The sequence below is a fragment of the Monodelphis domestica genome, chromosome 6 (genome assembly GCF_027887165.1).
Source record: "Monodelphis domestica isolate mMonDom1 chromosome 6, mMonDom1.pri, whole genome shotgun sequence".
NCBI lineage: Eukaryota > Metazoa > Chordata > Mammalia > Didelphimorphia > Didelphidae > Monodelphis > Monodelphis domestica.
In genome coordinates this window covers 9,158,350-9,172,495 of record NC_077232.1, presented here as the reverse complement: position 1 = coordinate 9,172,495, position 14,146 = coordinate 9,158,350, and the positions used below count along the sequence as shown (strand labels likewise).

General features: G+C 55.5%; 1 protein-coding gene across 24 annotated transcripts in view; it reads right to left on the bottom strand.

Annotated features, from left to right (window-relative positions):
• Positions 1-1,480: 1,480 nt before the first annotated feature.
• The window catches only part of LOC103103990 (neurexin-2), a 125,946-nt gene continuing 113,280 nt past the window's right edge, over positions 1,481-14,146 (bottom strand). For 12 of the 24 annotated variants that reach the window (XM_056801489.1, XM_056801494.1, XM_056801490.1 and 9 more), the window contains one exon: positions 1,481-3,345. In XM_056801489.1, coding sequence (XP_056657467.1) covers positions 2,435-3,345 — 911 coding nt within the window. In that variant the 3' untranslated portion in view covers positions 1,481-2,434. The remainder of the gene's footprint in view (positions 3,346-14,146) is intronic. The other 12 variants (XM_056801497.1, XM_056801504.1, XM_056801498.1 and 9 more) reach the window with 1 other exon arrangement.

Here is a 14,146-nt window from a genome sequence, read left to right as displayed (position 1 = left end):
CTGGGAAGCTGACAGGAAACCTTTCCTGCCCTTCTGCCCCAGCCACCAGGAAGTCTGAGGAGGTAAGAAGGGAAATTCCCAAAGGGGCCCTTCACCTCTGCTTTGGACTCAAGATCCCCTCCCTTGTCTCCTCTATTCAGAAAGCTTAGAGGTCCTGGGAAGGACCCTGGAGCCAAGGCCAAGGGAAGGGCCCCGGGTCACCATCCAAAATGGCTCCGTAGACCCTGACCCCATGTGGCCTCACTAACCTTCCCGAACATCGGAGTTCTTCCTGTTGGCCTCCATAGTGGGTCCTCCTCTTCCTTGTCTCTCTTTCCTTCTGTCTCTCTCTTCCTCCCCCTTCTTTCTGTCTCTGTCTGTCTGTCTGTCTCTCCCTCCCCCCTCCCTCTCCCCCCCTTTTCTCCTGTGGCCATGGAAGCCTCTTCACAGGTCTTCAAGCAAAGGCTGGATGATGCTTTGTCCGGCTTTGTGAAGGATTCTCTTGGGGCAGGGTTGGGTCTGGTGTCCCAAGGGTGTGGCTCCCGGGCCCAGGGAGTCCTCAGCCACAGGGTCCCCTGCTTGGCGGTAGGATTCGAGCCTCGTTCTTTCTCCAGCGTTGGTCGCGGGCTGGACCACCAGAGCTATCCTGAAAACCAGGCTTGTCCCCGATGGCTGGGGCCGGATGGGGCTGCTGCTTCCCCCAGCAGGGTCTTCTCCTGGAGCCTGGCTTCGTCTTGAGGAAGGTGAGCAGCACAGGCGGATGGGGACACCCGGAAATCTTCATGGGCGCTCATGGGGGCCCCGGCCAGGGTCCTTCCTGCCTGTAGGGTCCCAAGACCTGGCTTTTAGCAGCCGGGAGCCCTTTCCTGGCTCCTCCCCCATTTGGGGTTTGGCCCTGTGGTGGGGAACTCCCTTCCCCAGCGCAGCCTCCATGGGTCATCCAATAAGCGTTTATTCCTCGGGCCTCCCATGCCTGGCCATTCCGCTAGCTAGCAATGGGGGCATTGCCTGGGCCACATCCGCCAGAGAGGGGACCGGCACCCAGGTCTACCTGCGGCACCATACCACAAACCTCACGTAAAGCGCCGCCAGCAGGGATGCCAAGGACACGAGCCTTCCGCCAGCAGGACGGGCAGCGGGAGCACGCTTGAACCCGTCTCTTTCGCAGCCGGCCCTTTGACCAACGGAAAGGGCCACGGCTTAGCCCTGAGCCATTCTGGCCATCCTGCGCCTATGACCCGGCTCCTTTGGGCGCTTCCCTAGGAACAGGCCCAGTGCACATGCCCCACCAGCCTCACTGTCGCTGGGGAGCCAGGATTAGTGCTCAGACCTCCCCGTGGGCCCCCTGTGCTTCCCTGGAGTCTCGGGGTGAGAAGGCAGAAGGCAAGCCCCGCGGAGGTCCAGGCCGGGCTGGCGGCCCCCCCTCTTTGCAGGGGCAGGGAGGGGCTCTGCCCCCTGAGCCAGCACGCCCTCCCGAACAAACTGCACAGGGCCAATGGGGTTTGGAAAGTTTCTTTTGTTTCTCCCACACATTTCCGGAATTGGGGTGTTTTCCAAGACTCAGACACATTTGTTAACAAAGAGAGAAAGAAAAAATAACAACGGGGACGGGGAGCCCCTTCGGCAGAGAACTGTCCGCCAGCAAGTCCGCAGCGGGGCGTCCTCCCCGGCTCCCTCTCGCCCGGGATGCCACAGGTTATGAATAGCTAGATATTTGTCTTTAATATATATCTGCAGTTTTCCTTTCCCCGCCCCCCGCCCCCCGCCCCCCAACCCCACACACACGCACAGATGCTCTTCTTTGCCAGATCCCAAATGCACGTCGCCCGAAAACTCAACTTGTCAGAGACCCCCACACCGTCCCCGGGGCGGGGAGGGGCGGGGCAGGCAGGGCAGGCCTTCCCGGCCTCTAGGGCTGAGGTTCCCTCCTCTCCCCAGAGCCCTGGCCCTAGCCAGAAGCCCACCCAACACAGCCATGCCCGCTTTCCCCCACCGCCCGTCCCGTCGAAGCCCAACCCTTCCCACGTGGTACTGCCGGCTTCCGCTGCTCCCAGAAACCAAAACATCGGAGGGGGAGGGGAGGAGAGGAGGGGAGGAGAGCGGAAGGGGGGAATGGGCACAGCCAGTGTAAAGGGGGAGGAAACAAACACTTTACAAAACCCCTGCCTGCTGTCCCGCCCCCGCGCCCCCCCTAAAGAAAATCCCCCCCTTAAAAAAATAAATCAATCCAGGGCTGGGAGTGGGAGCTCCGAGGCCTCACTCTGCGGTGTCCCCGGGCCAGGGGAGGCAGCTCTGGAGACCACCGCGGTGGCCAGGGAGGAGAGCCGACAGGGGGCGCTCAGCTTGCTTTCTCCGTTCGCGTTTCTCTCTCTCTTTTTTCCCCTTTTCTTTTCTTTTTCGCGTTTCCTCTAGGCGAGAGAAGTCCGAGGCGCCCGCGGCCCGGGGGGAGGGCGGCTCACACGTAGTACTCCTTGTCCTTGTTCTTCTTGGCCTTGCCGGGCGCCTTGGGCGCGGCGGGGGCCTTCTCCTTGACCACGGCGCCGTTGCTCTGGGCCGAGTTGCTGATGTAGTTGCGGCTCTGGTCCACCTGGTAGGAGCCCTCGTCGCGGTTGCGGTACTTGTACATGGCGTAGAGCAGGATGAGGATGCAGAGGGCCGCCGCCGCCACGATGCCCACCACCATGCCGGTGGTGCTGCTGGACTCGCGGATCACCTCGACGGCGCCGGGCGGGCCCCGCTCCCCGGGGCCCGTGGGGTTGGCTGTGGGCACACGGGGGAGGCCGGGGGCCGCCGTCACGCCGGGGGCCAGGGCAGGGGGCGGCCGCCTCGGCTCGAAGGCCGTGGGCGCGCCGGGGCCCCCGGCCGCCGCCCCCGGCGGGTTTTCGAGCAGCGGCTGCAGCGGGTCGCGGTGGTTCATTTTGCCCGCCGGCAGGTTGGGGGGCAGGGCCGAGGGGGCGAGGAGGACCCCCGGCGCCCCCGTGGCCCCGTCTGTCCTGAGGTTGGGCCGGGGGGGAGGAGGCTTGCGGGGGGACAGGAGGGTGGTACGGTCCGTGACCAGGGGGAAGGTGGTGTAAAAGTCTTCGTCGTCCGTAGGGGGCAGACTGGAGTCAAAGACCTCCCCCGAGGCAAAGCCCGACGCCTCGATGGGCTCCTCGCAGTCGCTGTCATCCTGCTCCCCGCCCTGGCACGGGGGCGGCCCCGCAGGGGGCCGCCGGGCCCCGGGCGGGGGCAGGGTGTCTTGGGTGGCACCCAGGCCCGTGAGGAAGGGGTAGAAGGTCGGGGGCGGGGGCACGAAGGGGGAGCGGGTGGCCACCGGAGGGGGGTCTAGGGAGTCCTCCGTAATAATGGGCAAAATTAACTCGCCTCCTAGAAGAAGAGAGAGAAGAGAGAAGAGAGGGCATCAGGGGCGGCCGGCGGGGCTGGGCGGGGCACAGAGAGAAACAGCAGGCCTTTTACGAACATCGGAAATCGGTTCCAATTGGCTTGTCCGAAAAGGCTACCTGGGGCTTGGACCCGAGCCGGCCCAGGGGGCGTTACTACGAGGCGGCGGGCCTGCCCACGGGCGGGGCTCTGCCCTGGACTGACTGTGGGTTCTCGGTTCTCTTTGGTTTTTTCTCTTTTAAGTTTTGGTTCGTTTCTAGGAAACCAAAAGGCAGAAACAAGAAAAGCAAATGGCAAAGGAGCGAAAGAAACGAAAACCGAGAGGCTACTGGTCGGCTGGCTGTGGCTGGCTGTGGCTTTGGTGCGGTGCTTTAAAGAGCTTTAATTAGGCCCACGGCGGCACGGAAACACGCCGGCGGGCCGGCTGGGCAGGGCGGGCGGGCGAGGGGGCACTGGCTAGTTTCTCTGGGGGGGGAGGGTGTTGTGAGCGGTTTTGTTTTAAAAAAGAAGAGAGCATACCACGGAATTCAGGTAACTTACATCAACAAATAGGCCCAGTGATTTTAGCATGAAGAAAAAAATTACAAAACAGAGCTGTGTAAGAGGGTTCTCCCGAGGAAAATTAAGACAACTTTTTTTTTGCTTTGCTTTCTCTTTTCCGTACATCTTTCTCTCTCTCTCTCTCTTTGTCTCTCCTTTTCTTTCTCTCTCTTTTCCTTCCTTCCTTCTTCCTTCCTTCCTCTCTGTCTGTCTGTCCTGTGGCCCTGGCACCTCCCTTTTTCATCACTCCTCTCCTCTCCCTGACTCTCCCTCTGTCCCCACTCTCAGCTGCCGGGCTGGGGCTGGCGGGTGTTTAGGGCCAATGGATGAAACACTGGGGCTGATGGGAGGGGACGTGTGGGCACGGAGGCATCAGAGGTCTGGGAGCTGCCGGAGTTGGGGCTGGGGGGCCAGGAGGGGAGGGCTGGGGGAGGCCTAAGGATGGAGCCTCAAAGGCTGCTGGGGGAGTGCGTGGGCTGGGCATGTGTGAAGGTGGACATGTGTCTACAGGTGAGGTGAGGCGAGCCTGGAGGGTCAAGGGCAGGGCAGGTGAGGTGAGACACTAAGGCCTGAGCTGACCCTGACTACCCAACCTCCTCTCTGCCCACACCCTCTGCCCCTCTAACCTCCCCCCTTCCCAGCCCCTCCCCAGAGTCCCAGCAGCTATGGGGCTGCCCCAGGGCTCAGCTGTCTCAGGCCCTTTTAGGAAAAACAATAACGAACCAACAGAAAGAAGAAGAAAGCAAAAAAAGGAAAGGAAATATATATATACACAGCCATCTAGGGGAGGCTCCTGCTGGGATGTGGGGACCCAGGGGAGGGCACAGGAGGGAAGGCTCTCCCTCCCCCCCTCCCTAGGGCTGGCAACTGAAAACCCATGAACCGGTGGAGAGGTGGAGGAGGGAGCTCCCTACTTGCTTGAACCCTCAGCAGAGCTACAACTCCCTTCATCACTAGCTAGTGTGCTACATCTCCCATCATCCCCTAGGATGAGAACCACAACTCCCGTCATCCTCTGGAGTGAGGACTTTCTTCTTTCATCACTTAGAAAGAGGGAAGGCTCCGCCTCCCATCATCCCCCCTCATCTCCCATCATCCCCTCAGTAGGACATCTCTCCCCCCCCATGACGACTCCATTTCTCCTGGGGCCCCATGGGATAAGGAGCTCCATTTCCTCTGATCTCTAGATTTAAGGGCTTTCATCTTCCATTAGCCCAGAGTAGGCTGCTCTCCCTTTGCCCTGCCCAGACTAGACTGTTGGCCTGGAGGACATTAACCTGGGCCTGTTGGGAGCTAGGGTGGTGGGCTAGGGGAGATGTTGGAATTCTCACAGCCATCATTCCCTCTGATCTTTGGTCATTTCCTTTCCAAATCAACTTGAATGACTCTTGGGACTTACTCCCTATAGAGGAGTGGGAGTGGGAGAGCTTGGGATCCTCCAGGAAGCCCGCCTGGATTCATTCTGCACATCTGGCCACCCTCCAAAGACAATGGTCTGACTTCCCATTCTGTTCTCTCAAAACAACCTAGTGAATTATAGCAAACTCCCCCCCCCCCCAGCAGAGCCCTGGCGGGACTGGGAGGGCTCTGAGCCCAGATCATCAGCATCTGACTAGCAGAGAGGGAGGGAACCCAGAAAGGGACTCCAAACAGCACCTCAACAGCCTATTTCTAGCGATCTCCAGGGACCTCTAATCTTGCAACCACCCCTCTATTCATTCTCCCCTCGAATGCGGGGCTTCTGGTGAGCCCGACAGCCTTCCAGCCTGAGGTCTTTGCTGCCTGGAGAGTTTCTCTTCTTCCCACTTCTGAGAAATCACTACCCCCCCCCCCATCATCCTTATCTGTCCTAGGCGGCAAGAACCTTAGATGGAGAAGGGCCACTGGGCCCCTTCATTCCACAGAGAAGGCATCCGGCTCATGCAGGGGACCTCAAGAGACATTGTGATGCCTTGGAAAGGGCCCTGAGCTTGGGATGGTTCAACTTGGAGAGAAGAAGACTGGGGACGAGGGGAGAAGACTTGTGGCTGCCCTCAAATCCGGGAAGGGCTTCCACATGGAAGAGGGCTCAGATTTGTTCTCTGAAAACTGGCTGAAGGTCCAGGCACGATATCAGGAAGCGACTCCTCACCCTCAGAGGGGATCAGCGCCAAGAAGAATGGCCAGCCTAAGTTGCTACGGGCTCCCTTGAAGTCTTCAGGGAGGGGGACCAGCTGGATCAAGTGGGTAGTAGATGGCATTCTTGGCCATAAAAGGGCTGGCCAACTCAGAAACCGTGTTTCCATGATCCGAGTTCCAATTGTGGAATTGTTGGCTATTTACTAGCTGTCAGAACTGGCAGATCTCAAAATGTGCCCTATGTTTGCAGACCACTCGGAGCCCCTTATCTCGTTGGATTCTGACATGAGAACTGTCTTTGCCCAACAAAGGGCTAACCCACACCAGAGCCATTAAATTAGTTCTTGATCCTGGAGGAGATCGACAAGAGCTAAGGTGGAGAGGGGCTACCTTAACAGGTGAGGCTCCTCCGCTTCCAAAGTCTCTAAACAGAAGCTAGAGGACCATTTGTAAGACATGTTCTAGAAGGGATTCCTTCCTGGGTTGGACTAGAGGTCACTTTCTAGCTGTGTGATCCTGGACAAGTCATTTAACCCTGTTGGCCTTAGTTTCTTTAGCAATAGCGAATCACTGTAGTATCTTTGCCAAGAAAAGCCCAGATGAGACTTGCCCCAAAATGGCGGAACAACAGTCAAAGAGGCCAGTGAGGTTCCTTTCATCTTTGAGTCTAAGACTCAGATCTGCCATCTGTGAATTGGGGGAAGGGTTGGACTGGCCTTCCCATCTACAATCCTAGGAAATGCAGATTCAGAGAAGAATGGCGACTCTAGCCAGCAGTTGGGATACCAATGGGATCTTCCATGTAATATCAGGAAGAGGGAAACGCCACCAGGCTCAGCAAGCACTCCCTCATGGTCCAGGCTCAGCGTGGGATATCCTAGCCCTGGCTTTCTAGGCTGAGGTGGTCTCGGGTCTTCAGCCAGCTGGAGGTCTGGGGATGCACCTGGGGATTTGGCTACGTCCTGACAAAGCTCTGGAGGTGGGAGTGTGGTCTGCTGCGGAGACCAGAAGATCAGATCATCAATCTCTGTTTTGGCATCATCTGATGGCCCTGACAGGGGTGGTCCCAACTGGGTGCTCCCCAACAATTCCCTACAGAAAATTCTGTCATTCCTATTGCTCTCCATTTCCTTCCCCCAACTGACTTGGACAACTCATTGCGCCCAGTCACCCTCAGAGTACTTCCCCAACTCCATGCCTTTGCTTATGGCATTCCCTTTACCCATAATACCTTCTTTCTCATCTCTGCCTTATGGACAATCTCTCCATCCTTCTAGATCCAGTTAAGAAACCACCTGCTCCATGAAGCTGTGCTAACAGCTCAAAGCAATTCCAGCAGGGCCTCTCATGTACTATTTACCACACAATGCCCTGGTCCTGGAGACAAGAAGCCTCGAGTTCAAATCTGACCTCAGATACTGGATCACAACCCATCTGCTTGGAAAAAGGCACCTCCTGGATCACTGAGGCAGAGGGGCTTGTGTAGCTCAATGAAACTAAGAGCTATGCGTACAGGGTTACTCAAGATGGAAAGGCCAAAGTGGAGAACTCTGACAAAAGGAAGTGACCCCCGGAGAACAAAATGACAAAGCACTCCAGTATCTTTGCCAAGAAAACTCCACGGGAAAAATAGTCCCTGGAGTCACAGAGTCTGACATGACTGAATGACAAGCAGCCTTATAGCTCACACCTTAATGGATGAGTTTCCCCTTTTTTAAAGACAGTATGGTGTACTAGAAAGAGCACTAGGTCCGGGATCTGGAGACCTGGGTTCAAAACCCACCCTAACATTTATTACCCCAGTGCTTTCTGGACAAGTCATTTCCCCTTTCAAGCCTGTTTCCTCCCTTGCAATACAATGGTATTGGCCTAAAAGATCTTTCCAATTAAGGATGGAATTTGATCTGGACCAAAGTGAAATCCGATTGTTTCCCAGGGATCAGTCCCTTAAGAACAGGATGGGCAAGGTGTGACTAGGGAGAAGCTGGTCTGACAACATGATGGGGGTTTGGGTTCAAGCTCAATGTAAATTAACGGGGGCTAGGGCAGGGGGTGGGGGGGCAAGGCAACCAAGAAGGCAAATTCACTCTCGGCGCCCAGGACTCCATTAGTTATGGCCCCACTGACCCCTTGCTCTGGGTCCGAGCTACGTGCTCTGAGATTGAATCCTGGATGCTGAATTCTGAGGACACTGATAATCTGGGGAGCTCTCATAGCTGCACAAGACTGGATTTCAAATTCAAAAGAAGGGAGGTGGGATTCCTTGGACTGAGAATCCAGAAACCGGAGATGGGAGGTGCTGAAGAACAAAGTTCTCCAAACCTAAAAGAAAACCTATTGAACCCGTGGGAGCAACCAACGTGGATGTGCCAGTGCCACTGAATCCTCGTTTTTGAAAGGCACGTACAGAGGAGGAGAAAAGAGCGGAAGATGCCTGCAAAGAAAGACCAAAGCCTGGAGGAATTGTCAGGGATGATGTAGCTCAGAAGTAACTGAAGCTGGGGAGAAATTCCAAAGAAAACTCCTGAGGCTTTTTTAGCTTTGCTGGGAGGGAGGGAGGGGATGAAAGAAGTGATGGGAGCACCTGGGGCAGATGGGATGATGGGAATGGAGCAAGAAAAAAGGCAGAGCTGCTCAAGTCCTGTTTTGTTTCTGGCTCTTTGTTCTTCCTGCCAAGGAGAATAGTCTTTGGTCTAGTCTAGGAAAGAGGCACAAAGATGTCTCAGAGAATTGAAATGATAGATGGTGGGGAAGCACCCAGGTCTCTGGGGTCCTGATGGAGCCAGTGTCACTGAGCTCAGAAAGATTGGTGAGGATGTGGAGATATCATAGTAGTGGGGAAAGGGGAAAAAAACACAGCAAGTATGAATTTAATTCTGGCAGAGTTCTAGTACTGGTAGAAGGGTGGATGGTGAGGACTGAGAAAGGGAAACAGTAGTCACTAAGAGCCAGAATGGTTCATTTGGTCCAGAGTGGGGGGTGGGTGGATGGGTGTCACAGAGTTAGAACTGGAAAAGATCTTGGAAGCCATTGAGTCCAATTCCTTCATTTTACAGATGAAGAAAATGAGGCAGACAGAGATTCAGTGACTTGCCCAGGGTCTCACAGCTAGTAAGTATCTGAGACTGGATTCAAACACAGGTCCACCACAAACCCCAGATGAACCTCAATTCCTCTTTATGAGAAGGTTCTTAGGGAAACTCTATAGATACTGCATAAGGGGATTTCAGTGAGGTCAGTCTCACAATATCCATGGAGAGATGTAAGTTGGGTGACATTGAAGACTGGTGGAATGACTGGGCCCATAACCAGCCTGGGGGGAGGTTTCTCCTGGAGTAATCAAGGGGTTCATGGGCTGGAAAATGAACTCTCCCTCTGGGTGACTAATCAAGCAAAGGAACAATTTCTGTCTCCCCCTCCTCACTACAGTCTCCCAAGGGAAGGATGGACGAGGTCACCACCACCGAGGCAAGCTCCTCTGGAGGATTCCAGAGAGAATTCTGCTCTGCTGTTTTTGATCTCAGAAATCCAGCCCAACCCCACTTTTTTCACTGGCTTGCCAAAATCGTGGATGACACAGAGCTGGGGGGGGTAGAGAACACACTGGAGGGCAGGCCTGGGATCCCCAAAGGTGCCCCAAACTAGAATGAGGGGCTCCCTTGAACGAGATGTGTTTTAATAGGGAAACGTGGGAAGCCCTACATTTGAATGGCAAGAACATGGGATGGAGGAAGAGAAACGGCTGGGCTGGAAAGATTTGGGGCTGCGGTGGGAGTCAACAGTGCGATGATGTAGCAGCCCAAGTGGAACCTGATCTGGGACTCCATTAATAGAAGGCTGGCTTCCAGAGGGGCGAGGTGACTGTCCCAGCGTCCTCCCCTCTGGCCAGATACCATCTGGCATTCCGTGTTCCATTTGGATGCTTCCATTTTAGGGAGGACATTGACAAGCTGGAGAGAGACCAAGAGGGTGAGTAAACTCAGATCCACCCAGTGTAAGAGGATCGAGTGAAGGCTGTTTAGCCCAGCAAAGGGAAGATTTGGAGAAGACGTGGTGGCTCTCTTCAATAACTAAAGGGCTGTCATGTATGCAAGAGGGATTGATTTGTTCTGCATAGCTCTGGGAGGCAAAGCAAGGAACTCTGTGTGTGTGTGTGTGTGTGTGTGTGTGTGTGTGTGTGTGTGTGTGTGTGTGTGTGTTTAAGGGAGGAGTTCGCGAACCATCCCTGATTCTTTATACACTCTCATGCTGGCTCTGGTTGGAAGCCTTGGGTTTCAAGTCCCATCTGTGTCCCTCACTCCCTATGTGACCCTGGATAAGTCATTTGACCGCTCTGAGTCTCAGTTTCCTTCTATATAAAACAGGAGGCTTGCACTGATGGTCTCTAAGGTCTCATTCAGCCGTAGAGCATCGGTATCGTAGGCTCCCTTGGCAACCTTTCTTTCCCATAGCTTCAACAACCACCTCTGGGAAGAGGACCCCCGACGTCCCTGCCAAGCGGGTCCCAGTGAGCATTTCCCCAAGCTTCCCCCTCTGCAGAGATCTCCTTCTAGTCCCAACCCCACATCCCCATCTGCTAGGACTTCTTCATGTGGATGTCCCACAACTCAAAGCCGACGCGTGCTCTGCCCTGCTTAAAGCAACTCCTCTGATGGCTGCGCATCTTCTGGGTGGCCTTCAGCTCTCACCATTTGGGGATGAGGCAAAACTAGAGTCACTGCCTGGGACTCCCTGCCATCTCCCCAGTTCCTCGGCACAGAGCAGCCCATCCATGCCCATCAGGCACAAGACTGGCAGGAGGGGACAACCTACTGATTGATGCCTGGACCATAGAAAGAGGCTCCTCATTGGCCTTCTTGCCTTGGCTCTCCTCCCCAAACCAAGCTCACACAGCAGCCCGCTCCATATTCCTGAAGTGTCCAAAGCTTGTTCCCTCATGCTTGCAGACTACAATACTAGCTTTTCTGCTTGGCATCTGGAGCCCTTCGCAATCTGGCTCCAATCTGCCTTCCCAGACACATCACATCCTCCCTTCCTCTTTGGGTTCCAGCCCAAATGGGCCACCGACCATTCCCCATACAGAACACGGCATCCCACCTTGGCACTCTGCCTCCCTTGCCTGGAATCCGCTTCATCCTCTCAGTCTCTTAGCTAGAATTCCCCAGCTTCCTTCAAAGTTCCGCTCACATGCCACCTCCTACATGAAGCATTCCTGGATCTCTCCCAGTTGTAGCTGCCACCCCACAAATTGCTTTGTAGATATTTTGCATTTAATTACGTGTGTTCAGGTTGTTTTCCCTCCTCAAAGCCAAAGACTGTTGTCTCTAAACGGAGCCTGGCACATTCCTGGGACACAGGAGGAACTCAGCAAATGTTGGTTGATCGACTGATCCAGGTAAATCAAGTACCTACTATATGCCAGCCTCTGTCCTGAGTGCTGAAGGCACAAGGAAAAGCAAGACAGTCTCTGCCTACAGTCTAATGGGGGAAGTCACTCGTGTCCAAACAAATCACATACGGGATAAATGGGAAATGATATTAAAGAGGCCTGGGAAAGGCTTCTGGTAGAAGGTGAGACTTTAGCAGGGACTTGAAGGAAGCCAGGAGGAGGAGAGGAGGAAGAGGATTGATTCCAGGTACTGGAAAGGCAGAAAGATGGGAGATGGAGGACTGGATACAAGGAAGAGCCAGCAGGCTAGTGCCGAGGAGCAAGAGTACATGCAAGGGCTGAGCCAGAAGAAGACTAGAAAGGTAGGAGGAGGGCAGGCTGTGGGGCCATTGTGGTTTATTGAGAGAGAGAGAGAGAGAGATCAGAGAGAGATATCAGAGACAGACAGAGACAGAAAGAGACAGACACAGAGAGACAGAGACAGAGAAGAGAGACAGAGAGGGAGGGAGGGAGAGAAGGAGAGACAGACAGACAGGGAGAGAGAAAGAGAGGGAGGGAGAGAGGGAGGGAAGGAGAAAGAGAGACAGAGAGGGAGAGAGACAGAGAGGGAGAGAGACAGAGAAAGAGAGACAAGGAGAGAGAGAGGGAGGGAAGGAAAGAGACAGAGAGGGAGGAGAGAGAGAGAGGGAGAGAGGGAGGGAAGGAGAGAGAAAGACAGACAGACAGAGAGTGAGGGAGGGAGAGAGGGAGAGAGAAAGAGGTGGGAGAGGGAGAGCCAGCGCAGGAGGGATATCAGAGAGAATAGGGAGATCACTGACAGCTAAGTAGAGGATGGACTAGAGGGGAGAAAGACACCCCTGTTCCACTTCTCCTTCCATTCAGTTTCTGTTGAGACAATTCTCCGGTGGCCTCTGCTCTGTATCCCTAGTGCCTAGCAAAGCCTCAGCACACAGTAGGGGCTTAGCAATACTTGCCTAATTGAATTGAATCTCCCATCCTTCCCGCCTCCTGGTGCTAACAGAGCTCTGGTTGTGCAGAGGAGAATCCCCCTGACGCTCTTGTCGGGCTCCCCCAGTGCACTGAGCCAGGTGCAGTCAGCAGCCTTGCTCCCCATGGCCACCTCTGGACTTCCCTCCCCTGTACTACTCACTCTGCCACCTCTCCTCCTCCTACCTGCACTTACCCCCTCTGACCTTCCCGTTCAGAGCTGGGAGGGACCGCAGAGTCCAAACCTCTCATTTTACATAAGAGCAAACTGAGATAGGAAAGACATGACTTGCTCAAGGTCACAGCGAGGCCTCAAGGGTCAGAGTCCAACTTGAACTCGGCACTCTCTGCCTCTCCATCCAGCGTCCGGCCGCGCCACCCTGATTCTTCTTGGCCAGCCTCGGGCTCACTCTCTGCTCTCTCTCAAGGGTTTCATCTTCGGGCTCACAGTTTCTCTGTTGAGCCCCACCTCTTCCCTCAGACTTTAGGACTTCGGGGTTGGTCTATACCCTGTTTAGCCCCCCAGACTTCCAGTCTTCCCTTACAATTCCCAGGCCCTCCACTATAGGACAGAGGTGCAAATGCTTGATAAATGCTCACCGACGGATAGATTGGGCCCCCAATCACCTCTCTAACTCACTTCGATGAATCTCTAGTTCTTGTCCCTTTTCCCTAATCATAATCTCCCATCCTTCCAGTCCCCTCCCCCCCTCAGCCTAGGCCCACTATGACCTTCGGTTTCTCATCCCTTCCTGGCTCGCCAATCCATCATCTTTGTACTAGTTCCATTCTCTTCTCCTCACAGTACAGCCCTTATGGTGGATTGAGTCACTGACCTCCCTCTTCTTTCCTTGAACCTCTCTCTTGCCTGCTTGTCCATTTGTGTCCTGTCGGTTCCAACCTTTAGGTCCCCCCTCGAGCCCCTGCCCAGCGCCCAGGTCCCTTGCTATAGATTTTCTCTCCTCCCGGACAGACGAATCCCTCTAAGAGCAATCAGGAAGTGCTGCCTCTGGGCTCTGACACGGCGATGCCCGATGGTCAGCTGACTCCACGACAGTCTCGAGTAGCCACTGCAGACCCCCTCTGAGCCCCTCCCTCCAGCGCCTTTTCTTTGCAAAGCCCCCAAAGCCCACGTTCTCTCGGCGGTCACCTCCAGCCGGATTATTCTCTGCGTTGACCTGGCCGAGGGAAGCCTGAGCTCCTGGAGCCTCCCTGCTGCCACTGAGGCGCCGCCATCCTTGTGGTCCAGGTTCATCCCTTTTCCTCACTCCGTTTCCAACGCTTGTGGATTCTATCGGTCTATTGAAAACCCCTCCTGGGTGTCCCCTTCCCTCTGCTCCCGCCACCTCCATGCCTTAGCCCTAACCCAAGGCACCGCCACTGCGGCCCTTGTCCCTCCTGCCAGCTCCCCATTGGCCTCTCCCTTCTCCAGGCCATCCTCCACAGAGCGGCCAAGATGACCTTCTGAAGGCACAATTCAGACCGCACCATTCCCCGCCTTTTCCGCTGCATCCCGGGGGGCCCCTGGGCGCCCCACTGCTGTGTCCTTACTGCTCCAGGAACCTTTGCCATCCACTCCTGGAGCTCCCACGGAGCCTGCCCTCGGACAGCAGGGGACGAGCTCCCCTTAGAACTCCCATTCAGGGGCAGCGAGCTGGCTCGGGGAACTGAGAGCCAGGCCTAGAGAGGGGAGGTCCTGGGTTCAAATCTGGCCTCACCCATGTCCTAGCCGGGTGACCCTGGGCAAGTCAC